Here is a 12,293-nt window from a genome sequence, read left to right on the forward strand (position 1 = left end):
CAGATTTTTCAGCGTGGCTGTTGTAGGGTATTGTTTAAGGTTAGTTATCCGTGCAGATTTCAAAGTAACTCCAGACCACTGGATGGAATCCCAGAGGGAAAGGCTGAGCTCTTCCCAGTGTGTAAGCAAGACACAGGTGCTCTGCTGGACCTGGGGACAGTGGTGGTGCCTCTGGAGAGCTCCAGGCCACCCAGCACAGGACACTGAGGGACCACCCGTCAGCCCCGGAGCCAAGGAGGTGTTTGCTGGTAAAGAGAAGCTGCGGCACCATCCTCGTGTGCTCACCCTTGAGCTGCTTTGCTTCCCAGTGGCTCTTTTGTCTCCATCAGTAAAGAAGATTCACAGGCCATGAGAGCAGCAGGTACCTGGGATGTGCCTTGGCTCACCTGAGGAGGAGAAGTGGCATCACCCGGAGCGTGGAGCCGCGTTCCCGATTCTCTCCAGCAGCCTCCCAAGCCGAGTTCTCCAGGGGAGCCCGAGGAGCGCCGGTCCTTGCTCTGCTCCCCAGCACGCCCACACTGCTGCAGTACAGCAGGAGCTTTAAAAACACTCAAACAGGAGCTGTTTCACAGCAAAACCAAGAATGTCATGAATTTTTATAGTTCCTAGGAAAGGACTGGGCGCAGTGGCAGTAGAGATCCTGTTAAACACCAGCCTACAATCCCGGGAGAAGGTGACAGCCAGCACTCTCTGACCTTTCCCTGGGGCTGGCACCCCACAGTGCTGGTTCCCAGTGTGCCCTCCTGGGCAGCTGTGCTTGTTCTCCTGCCTGGAATTCCACTGCCACTCTTTAGGGCAAGAACAGAACATCTGCCAACGTGTACCAGTTACAAATGCTATTTTAATAAAAATTCCATGAAACTCAAATGGGTGGGTTTGTCTCTTTTCCTGGGAGTTACTGTGGAAGTCAGCAAGGTGATGCCAAAGGGCAACCTCTTTCCTCTCTTCAAATTTGACACAGCCAACCCAGTAAGGGGCTTTTTAAAAGATTTCTGCTACTCTGGCAGTGAATCGCTGGGAACAGCCTCAGCTTTGCACTAAAGCAACTCCTTTTATTTAAAGCTGCATTTATTGCAAACTGGGACCTGGGGACTGGGCAGCTGCCCCAAAAGCCTGTAAACCACTGTAACCTGGGGTTAATTTCTCAATGTCCTGACTCCCAAGGTACACTGGCTTTCTCACAAATGAGCTGGTCGAGGGTGCGCTTCCTTGTGAAACCAGACTTTATTACACTGCGCAGCTGAAAAGAGCCATTTGTTTATAACGGGCTAATGAAAGGAACCAGCTTCTGCACTGTTGAAATGGAAAAGTTAAAATGTTGAGCTCGGAGCTGTTGCCACAGGAATTCCTTTCCCAGCTCTCCATCGCTGCCTCTGCTCTCCAGGCTCAGGGCTGGAGCAGGGCTGTGCTCTGCAGTGCTGGCACGGCCTCGCTGCGGGGCAGAGTCAGGGAGTTTCCAGCACTCTGGAAAATGAGTGTTCATGGTGTGGCCTTTGCAATAGGGAGTTACCAGCTACTGAGCTGCTCGTCTGCAAGTTCTATAAATCCCAGTGCAAGATTGGAAATCCCTTCACTTACTGATACTCTAAAACATCCTTCTGTTCTTGGGGTCAGCAATGAGCCTCTTAAAACTACCGCTTATTGATTACTTCTTCTTTTAGCTTTTCTGCAAGCATCTTCCTCTTCTGGAGCAGCCTTTGCTTCTCTTCTGACATTCCCTAAAAACAGAGTGAAAACAACACTGCAGTGAGCAACCACCAATCCCCCACCATGGACCAGAGGGGTGTGGATGGGGCTCCTGCCACCAGCCCCCCCCTCTCCCACTGCCCTGATCCCTGTTTTGGGAGCCCCAACTGCAGCTCCTGCTGAGCAATTGTCCTGAAGGCTCCCCAGTCACCAGCATTTGGGGCACCTGCTGAGCATAACAAAATGCACAGAAACTTTGAAAAATATTTGAGGCAACAGAAAGTCCTTGGACTTCACACCTTTAAGTACTTGCTCTATAAAATAAAGTAATGATTTTTGGGTTTGAAACAGAATAGTTACTACATTGTTCTGTAATGTAAGAGGGTTTTAAGGTCTTTTAGTATTTTCCTCTTTTTTGAGAGTTTTCAAGCATTTGGAAAAGAAAAGGCCCTGAGATTTGAGGAGCCCAAACCGTTGGTCACAGACTAGCAGCAAGCTGGCATTTTATCCATTCAGAAACTGAAGTTAATCAGGAGGGTTTGATGATGCTGAAGCCAACCAATGCCAGCTTCATCACTCAACCTTCCAGCCCAAAGCCTCTGCAAAACCAGTAACTTGGAAATATCTCCCCCCTTGTTCTTTTTAACCCATTCCCACTCTTGAGCAGCAGCATGGGCACCTGCACTGAAAGCACCTGTGGGTTCATATGAAAGTGCTTCACCTCTTTGGGAGGGGATTCCTCCTCTTTCTGGTCAGTGCTTGCTGCTGGTGGTGGTGCATTATTTTTTGACTCTTTCTTCGTAGCCAACAGCAAGTCTCGTTTTTTCTTTAGGTAATCCTCACGTTGCTTCAGCTGCTGCTTTTCAGTTTCTGATAAATCCTGGGGGGAAAAAAATTAAAATTTTGAAATTAATTCTTTTGTATCAATATCCTGTGCAAGAAAAGCACACTGATATCCTATTTGCTTCCAAAATTGCCAGGTGAAAACAAATCCAGGTTGAGGCTTCAAGTTAGAGCTGTCTCCTAAGAAATTACCAAAGGACTAAATGCTGAATTCTAGTCTGAAACCAGAAATCATGAGCTGAACTTTGTGCTAATTAAACTGTGAATAACATGAGTGTTTACATGTTTGTTTTTAAAAAAATCCAAAATACCTCAAACCCACCTCATTACAATTACTGAAATTCTATATTTAAATATAATACTATTTTAAATATATATTCTCCATGTATTCCCCTCTTATGCATTCTAATTCTATATTTGGCTTTTTTTTCTTATTCGTTTTTAACTTACAGGTCCTTTCACCCCAGCTTTTTGCACTGTGTTCTCTGAACCTTTCCCAGCAGACCTTTTCTTAGTGTCTTCTTTCCCCTTGGTACAAGAGGGCTGGGGTAAGTTTTCAGTTCCTTTTTGTACTGGGCAAACTGGTTTGGGGTCTTCTTTTGTAGATTGATGAGATCCCTCTAAGTAATTTTACATAGAAAACAATTAGAAAGAATAGAAATAGATCAGGTAGAAATAATCAGTCAGAACAGAACATCATGGAATAGTAAAACATGCCATGTTGGAAGGCTTTCCTGCAGGGCAAATACACTTGGCCTTATCCAGCCAAATTCTTAAAATCTTGATACAAGTGGACTCTTGAATCATTTAAAACCAGCATCACATTGCCCACTCAGCACTGCCCTCCCCCTCAAATTACCTAATGGGCATTTTGGGGTTTCTTCAGAATCCTCAGCTCCCTCGGTGGATTCCTTAACTTTGACAGCTTCTCTCGAATCTCCTGGAAAATTGTGGGTAACATCTGGAGCTTTGAGTTTAGCACGTGCCTTGAATTAGAAAACAAATAAACCTAAGTGTTACATTTCCTGGCACTGTACCTCAGGTACTGAACTGTCCACACAAAGGAATCTCCCAGAGGAACTTTCAGTTAAAACTGCATTGTTTACACTATAGACAATCCAACCCTTCTCTCAGAATTTCTGCCTAGAAATTGCCTCTGCTGTTGATCAACCATCTGATTCATGTCAGAACCCCACACCATTCATTAAAATATGAAACTTTTTGTGTTAAAACATTCTTTTAACAAAAAACGTGCCACTGTCCCCTAACTATCACCTTCTCTGGCCAGGTCAGCTTGACTGGGTGCTCTGCAATCTGGTTTATCAAGAATAGTGATATTCTGGGTGGTCTGTAGAGATTTGGATAAAACCTGCCTGTTTCCCCAGTCAAGGGGAGCTTTATTGCCATGACTGCACTATTTGGCCAGTCCCCCTTTACATTCAGTTTCCTTTCTCTGTGCCTTAGTCTGATGGACACCAAGGGATGGTCTCTTGGAGAGGATTTCCAGGTCCTGGTGATTAGTTCTGTCTTGTGAACACTTAATGAGTAACTACACTGTCTGTCAAGTGATCCTGAGGGTAATTCCTGCGGGATTGTCTGCCCTGTCATCTCCAAGCAGCTTACACTTTGAAGGCTCTTTGATCCTGACAATATCAGCAATTCAGCTGCTCTCTGGATCTGAAAGGTTGACACCCGTTAGCAGGATTTCAGGATTCAGGTGCTGAGCAGGGAATGAGCTTCCTGTGGGATACTGCCTGGATGGAACACACGGCACAGCCAGGACAGAGTATCAGGGGATTTCTTAACCCTCCCCATAACTCACATAACAAAGGTAAAATACTCACTTCTTCAGTCCTTTTCCTCTCTTGCTCTAGTTCATACTCTTCCTTCGATTTTCTGTAACAATAAACATGAGTAAATACTCAAAACTCCTTCACAGGTAGTGATTTTCAGGGAAATTTAACACTGCTTAAATATAAGAGGACTATCAAAGCAATTACAAGGTAATTTGTTTTAATTACAAGGAATTAATTACAAGGTAATTTAATTAATTACAAGGAATTTGTCAGTATCCAAAATATTCCCATGACTTAAGTCTGAATAGAGATAAATAATTGGATTAAACACACAAGAGCCCACTGTCCTAAACTATCTTTGTGCAAAAATAATTGTGTAAGAATTTCCAGGACTTATCTATCCCTTTATTTAATTTGCTAATTTAAAGACAGGAAGGGAAGTACTTCCAGAATCCAGAGGGAAAATAGCACAACCCGGATGGATTTATCTGGTAGTATTTATGTGTCTGTGAGGTGGGAGTGGGGGAGAATCTGCAGAAGTTGTAGTGGTCTCACACTTATCTCAGATCACAGCAACAGTTCTCACTCACTATTTCAACATTCCTGAGCACACCCACTGCCCAGCACCACCCATCTTCCCTCAGGTGGGGTGTTGACAAGAATGTTCCTGTTATCTGTAAGATGAAGGCAATTCCCTGGAAAAGGCTGGAAGAGTTAGGTCCTACAGAGCTATGTTTTAAAAGAAAGTACAAAGTGGGACTGATTGATTTCTTACCTTAGAACCTCCCTGAGTATTTTCATTTCTTCCTGTTCAATTTCACTGAATACATCAGAACCCTCTGTCAAACACTCAGGCAATACACCTGGAAAACACCAAGATTTATGCATTATTCTGTGGAAAATGATTTTGTGCTCCAACTGGCAGAGAAGAAAATTTAAAAAAAACCCTCACAAACACAAAATCACATTCACCAAACCAAAGCCATGTAATTCTTCCTCTGAAACTGTTCCCACAAAGGTCCTAGATCCTAGAGGAAAAGGTCCTAAATCCTGGTAGGAAAAAGGCGAAGATTTCTAGCAATGCAAGTTTTGACATCATCAAAGGTTAATCCAAACTCTGCATTGACCATTATGTGGCATTTCCCGTAGGCTGCAATGCAGCCATGGCCACCTGAACCACTGCCAAATGTAGCTGTTATATGAAAGGTGAAACTTAAAGATTATCCTCTGAAAAACACACACAGAGTAAGAAGTGAGTGAAACTAAAGAGAAGAAGGAAGGAAGGAAGGAAGGAAGGAAGGAAGGAAGGAAGGAAGGAAGGAAGGAAGGAAGGAAGGAAGGAAGGAAGGAAGGAAGGAAGGAAGGAAGGAAGGAAGGAAGGAAGGAAGGAAGGAAGGAAGGAAGGAAGGAAGGAAGGAAGGAAGGAAGGAAGGAAGGAAGGAAGGAAGGAAGGAAGGAAGGAAGGAAGGAAGGAAGGAAGGAAGGAAGGAAGGAAGGAAGGAAGGAAGGAAGGAAGGAAGGAAGGAAGGAAGGAAGGAAGGAAGGAAGGAAGGAAGGAAGGAAGGAAGGAAGGAAGGAAGGAAGGAAGGAAGGAAGGAAGGAAGGAAGGAAGGAAGGAAGGAAGGAAGGAAGGAAGGAAGGAAGGAAGGAAGGAAGGAAGGAAGGAAGGAAGGAAGGAAGGAAGGAAGGAAGGAAGGAAGGAAGGAAGGAAGGAAGGAAGGAAGGAAGGAAGGAAGGAAGGAAGGAAGGAAGGAGTGGGATTAAAATCCCTTCAAAAGCATCACCAGAGCAGCAAAATTTGGTGTGGATTATTTCCTCTTCCATCTTCTTCATCATGCATGTGTGAGCATGATGAAGGCCCTAACTTGTGCTTTCTGAATGGATTTTTCAGAGTAAGCACAGCAGACACCACACCATCCTTGCCCTGCAAGGAGCAGAATTCCAGCTATTGATACTGCTCCGTTTGAGGAGCTGCTCTAACTCAGACTCGTCACCAAAATTCTGCAACAGCAAACTCAGTCAGGTTTCACAGAGAAATTGAGACAGACCTGAATTTCTGTCCACTTTAAAACACAGACAGCTGTACTGAGAGTGCAAGCCAAGGAGTAAGCAATGAAATCCCTGTCCCAGTACCATCAACTGGATGTTTTCCCACAACTTGAACTGGAGCAGAACCAGCATTCCACACCCATTTATGAATGGCTTAAAGAGTCATCAAAGGAACACTAAAAACCTGCAGTGAACCCCCCCATTTATCATTGCTCACCATTTCTTTCTTTGATGATTCGAATTGCTTGCAGTTGCATTTCAATATTTTTCTGAACCATCATTTTTTTAAATAGTCTAAAATCTTCTGCTGCCAACACCGTTTGCAGAATGGCCTGTGGGAGGAAAGGGATGCACAAAATTAAACCCCCCCAGAAATCCTAACCAGCTCGGTCTGACTGAAATGAGCTGGGTTTTTCAATTCTGGGGAACATGTTTGTAATAATTGTATTTCATTCTCCTACCTGGCTGTTTTTACAGATATACAAGAAGAGATCACAGTCAGGAAAATACCTTGGGGGGTTATGTCAGCAGTAACATTATGACAATATTATAATGTTATGACAAAATTGGGTTTCCCAGTGTAAGTTTACAGCTGCAGTTCAATTGAAAATTACAGTTTCACCACGAAAACTTTTCCAGGTTTCATCTCCTGCTAGCAGTGTTAGGAGAAACATGAAGCTAAGAATGAAATCCATACATTTCTTAATGAAGGAAAATACCTGGGAGGTGTGGGTCTTTGCAAGAGGAGAAGAAAAAGCCTCTTGAAATTTCTCCTCATTAATTCCAACTTCCTTAAGGTAGTCCTCTAGTAATCTCTCCACCTGTAAGAAAATATAAGCCTTACCTTCTGAGGTTTTTCCCTGAGAATCCTAGGAATTTTTGTCATGATTGTCTATTCTTTTCTGCTGATGTTGTGGTTTATAAAGTCAAAGGAAAATCACTACAGTAGCATAACTGACTTTTCTGATGTCAAGCTTTATTTGTTTCCATGAACTGTTCAAAATGAGCATTTTTATTGCTAAATTTGATTACTCCTTAATGTATCTTCTCCAGCTTCCAGGGCTTTCACTTGTGCACCTTTTCCCCAGACTCCTGGCTAGTATTCCTCATGGTTTTTTGATGTAAGTAGAAGGCTTTTTGCCAGTCTGTGCCTGAAAGCCTTTAGGGTCAGAGCAGAAATGAATGTTGGTTTGTATTTATTCAATCAAAGCTTTTTAATATCATGTATTCCCCAGCCTCCTTACAGAAAGTGTTAGAAATCTGCATGTACTGTTTTATGGGTATTTAAACTCCAAAAATCTCCTGTTGTTTTTTTCTGATAATTGAAAGGCAATTCAAAAGATTTCCCAGACTCATTAGTGAACAAAATAAAAGTTGTGAGCGCTCTCAGACATCCTGCTGGTTGTCATTTTAACTTGCCAGAAAATAACATTATCAAGCTTATAAATACAATCTTGGAGGTAGTGGATATATTAATTTTAATGAAAAATATGTAAAGCAGCCTAAGAGCTATGACTGTGTCACAGTTTCTTTTCTATGTACCTGGTCTTAGGCAGAAAAATGCATATGACAACTACAACTCAGAGGATTTCTAAATAATGTGGAAAAATCCTAAATAACAATAATAACCCAATAAATAAATAACCCAATAACCCAATCACAAGTTCATCTAAATACTCATTTAGCATTTTAAATTGTTTTGCTTAGAAATTTACCACAAATAGTGAATAATGCTCACCAGAGCTTGGTACTCCTGATAAATTTCTGTGTAAGACAACTTGCTTTCTTCTTCATCATCGAAAACTGAGGAAGGGGAAGAAGAAACATTTTGCACTCAGTGTACAAACCACCACAAATTAACTTACACCCTAAATAGCAAGATTAACCTTTACAGGGTAATATATTTAATCACTGAAAGTACAGGCCATAATTTATAAAACTCCTGTGTTTTTCCACACACTCGGGCTAAGCGTGTACTTTTGATAATTAATAATTAAAGGAATTAAGCTGCATAATTTAAAATTGGGAAAATGTGTCTTCATAGTAGACTTGTAAGCAAGTTGAGGATTCAGCAGATATATCCACTAAAAAGAAAGTTTTAATATAAGAGCTACCCCATGAACCTGTGTAAGGTTCTGGTGGCAGAAGAAACATCAAGCAGGAAATTTCTCACTCTCCATCTGTTTACATGGAAGATGTATTTATTAATGACTTAAACAATTTTTTTGAAGTGTCATTCATGTAGTGAGAAGCCAAGGTGATGCAGGAAAATGAGTCCCTGCCTGCAAAACCGGATAAATCCAAAGAGGAAATGTGGTGCAGTTAAGTTATATTTTAATTATATCTATCCTGATTTAGGAAAAATGGACATTCCTATACTATAGGCCATTTAATCATATTGATGTAAATTCATATTAAAATCCCTGACTGGAACTACCTAAGCTCATGATTTCTATGCTGCAGAATATGTAGAAAAAGCAGAAAATGAGAGGAACTGAAAACTGAGGTTGGGGAGAGGGGGTTAATTTACATTTTTTTCATGCCAACAACTAAGAGAGGTAATGTAAAACCTGGAAATTAAAGCAGAGGCTTAGAAATAAGACTGCTTCAATCCCCTTCAAGATTAGGCACTTGGACAAGTCACTTCCCAGGAACATCCTTTGAAGTCATTTGAGGAATGGGAATTCTGCTTTAATTGGTGTGTGATTTATTCCTCATGTGCATGTGACATCTCCGATGGTGGTGATGCCTGTGGAATCAGTGCAACCTTCACACAAATTCAGAGTGACTTTTTGAAGGCGTCCAACATCTTTCCCAGCCCTGAGGCCACACCACTCCAAACCTGGGCACTCAGTGTGAGCTGAGGTGGCACTTCCTAAAGCAGCATCACTTCCTAACACAGCAGTGCAGTGACAGAAACCAAATCACACACTTCAGATCCCCCAAAAGCAGAGGAAAATCTGCTTTTTAATCATGCTTTGGAAAACCAACAGTGCTTGTGGGTTTTGCTCAAGGCAAAATTTTAAATGAAGAAATGAAAATAAAATGTTTACAAATATCTAGGATTAAATTCATATAGGAGGGAAGGTATTATAGACATCAGTTCTACGGCAGCCACCACATTACCAAACCCAGGAGGGTGGAGACACTTGGCAGCCTCAGTTGTCTCCTCCTGGCTGGGGATCCCTCCCAGCTTTACCTTGGCTTCTCTGCCCCCCTTTTCCCCACCCTTCCTGCCCTGGGAAGCAGGGGTGACACAGGGGTGTCACAGGGGTGTCACAGGGGTGTCACAGGGGTGTCACTGCTCGGAGCAGAGTGGGAAGCTGGCACACACCGTGCTCTGTCCCCAGGCTCGGGGCACAACGGGATGAGGTCGAGTGCCAAGTAAAGCAAGCTGCAGTCAGCATCTCCTCTCAGCTAAGTGGCTTTAAGGAGTACTTGGAACAGAGACCTTGGATTTCCTTGAGTCAGGGCTCCTGAATCACGCAGTCATTATTCCTTAAGGTTTTGGCATGGTCTTTGGTCGCCCAACAGGAATAAAGATCTGAAGAACCACAGTACGAAAACAAGCCAGGGGACACAGATGTCCTGGGAGACCCTCATTATCTTCCTGTTAAAACTGAAAACCTTGGCTAGGACCCCTCGAATGGGATGATACACACTGAAATATTTAATTTCAGTTTCCTTTTAAGGAAATTAATCAAGCTATAAAAAATTAATCAAGTTCCCAGAAAGAGGGAGAGAGAGAAAGCAAATGTTTACTAACAGATAGAAAAACATTACAGTAAGTTTACAAGTTGAAGTGCAAGGACTTGGCCTAAGTAACTATAGTTCTAAAATAAATTCCTCACATACTAATTACCAAAATCCAAATTGGATATTCGAGGAATCACAAATTATTGCCAGTTAATCAGACTGCTGTCAGTTTGCTTCTCCAGCCCAAAGATTAAATGTTTTGGGAATGCAAAGGACTCTGTCCTGACAAACTGTGTCAGTACAAAACCAGCAATGGAATCAGCACAACAGGAAGTGACCATCACGCCTGCCTCACACTAGGTGGAAATTTACAGCGGTTCCACAAATCTTCTTACTGTCAGTAAATTCCCCTCAACCTTCTAAGGAGAAAGGATCATTGCTCCTGAGAGGGATAAATCAATTCCCTCGATAGGTAAACACAGACCCTTTGCATGATAACCAGAATGTTTGGCCCACCTCAAGTTTAGGCAGACTTCCCTGGAGAAAACTTCCAGTCTAGGTTCCTCTAACCCTTCCTAGCTGTGAAGGCTCCCGGAGTTTTCCCTTCCTCTTTTCCCAGTTTTAAGAGGGAAAGGCGTACGGACTCACAACAATCGTTCCTCATGCAAAGTTTCAGGGGTAGAAACAATTCAGGGAGAAACTGAGAAGCAGTTTTGTTTTTTTTTTTTTTTCAGGAATCACAAACAAAAGCTGTCTTTGTTCTTCCAGAGGGCTCAGGCACTGCTTTCAGACTTGCCCAAATTGTTCTAACTTTGCTACTGTAAGCATCCAGGTGTTTTTTGGCAGCAGAAATTGTTCTGTAAGCAGCAGAAGTATTTTATCCAAATGTCTACATCAGAAAGTCTTGTTTCCTCCCTCCCTCCCTGCAGATACAAACCTGAACAGGCCTCCCCTGGCTACAGGGCAATCCCGGCCCGCCCCCGTCACTGCCTGCACTTCCACTTTACCCAGGCTGCTCCCCAAATCATGCCTCGATTGTCTCAAGAAGACGAAGAAAGAAATGGAAGTTTAACTGGAGTTACTTCCGAGCTAAACTCACACACACGATCACCCACAAAACGTCCCCGGTAATCCCTGCCAGTGCTGACCATCATTTTTGCGAAGTACTAAAACTCAGGGGTTTTCACCTCTCAACTGACAGCATCCACACAATTGCAGGAGTTCAACTTTGGGCCTTCTCCTCCTCTGTCTCACCGACCAGACGGCGCCTTCGGCTGCCCAGAGCAGTTTCCCAAGGAAAGCTCCCGGCTCTGGGAGAGCCTTGGAGGCCGTGCCGGGGTCCGAGGAGCCGCAGGGTGCAGCGCTCGCTCGGTGTGAGCCGTAAGCTCATACCATAATCCCAGGACGAGCTACTGGATGCAAACGGCACCTCCCGACACCCGGCTGGCCCGGGGGACACCCGCGGCCGGGACAGACCCGGCGGTGGCCTCGGGGGACCCGCTCACCCTCGCAGTTGTGCTCCATGAACTCCAGGATGGGGATGGACCAGGCGGGTCCCCGCAGGAAGCCGGCGATGGTGTCCACCACCCACTCCACGTCGTCCTCCTCCTCGGCCGCCATGGCCGGCGGCGCGGCCGCTATGGAAACCGGCGTCACGGGGCGGGACCTGCGCTTCCCACCGCGCTCCGGGAGCGGCGCGGGGAGACAGAGCGGCCGGCAGCGGCAATTCCGGCAGCGGCACCTCCGGCAGCGGCATCCCCGGCAGGGGCATCCCCGGCAGCGGCAATTCCGGCAGCGGTACCTCCGGCAGCGGTATCCCCGGCAGGGGCACCTCCGACAGCGGCATCCCCGGCAGCGGTACCTCCGGCAGGGGCATCCCCGGCATCGGCATCCCCGGCAGCCGCATCCCCGGCAGCGGTACCTCCGGCAGCGGCATCCCGGGCAGCGGCATCCCCGGCATCGGCATCCCCGGCAGCCGCATCCCCGGCAGCGGCAGCGCGGCTCCTGCAGGAGGAAGGGAGATCAGAGCCTGCAGGGGTTGTTGGGGAGAACGGGCGGCCCGGCTGTGCTTGGGGATAGCCGGGATAGGAGGGATGCTGGCCCTGTGCCCTCCGGAGGTGCCCAGCGCTTCCAGCGCCTCTCCTACGCTTCCACACTACAGTCCAGCTCGGGCTTCTACATTTAAATGTTGTAAAAAACCACTCCAGATGATGGCAAATTCCT

At 44.9% G+C, this 12,293-nt stretch overlaps 1 protein-coding gene across 1 annotated transcript; it reads right to left on the reverse strand.

Moving 5' to 3' along the window:
- Positions 1-1,209: 1,209 nt before the first annotated feature.
- CFAP36 (cilia and flagella associated protein 36) lies at positions 1,210-11,849 on the reverse strand. The gene is made up of 10 exons (XM_058834599.1): positions 11,576-11,849; positions 8,113-8,177; positions 7,094-7,195; positions 6,592-6,706; positions 5,101-5,188; positions 4,374-4,425; positions 3,389-3,515; positions 2,980-3,149; positions 2,408-2,566; positions 1,210-1,718 (listed from the first exon to the last, which is right to left on the reverse strand). Exons 1-10 carry the CDS (start codon positions 11,688-11,690, stop codon positions 1,632-1,634), a joined length of 1,080 nt encoding a protein of 359 aa, XP_058690582.1. The 5' UTR covers positions 11,691-11,849; the 3' UTR covers positions 1,210-1,631.
- Between the last annotated feature and the right edge of the window lie 444 nt (positions 11,850-12,293).

The sequence above is a fragment of the Poecile atricapillus genome, chromosome 3 (assembly GCF_030490865.1).
Source record: "Poecile atricapillus isolate bPoeAtr1 chromosome 3, bPoeAtr1.hap1, whole genome shotgun sequence".
NCBI lineage: Eukaryota > Metazoa > Chordata > Aves > Passeriformes > Paridae > Poecile > Poecile atricapillus.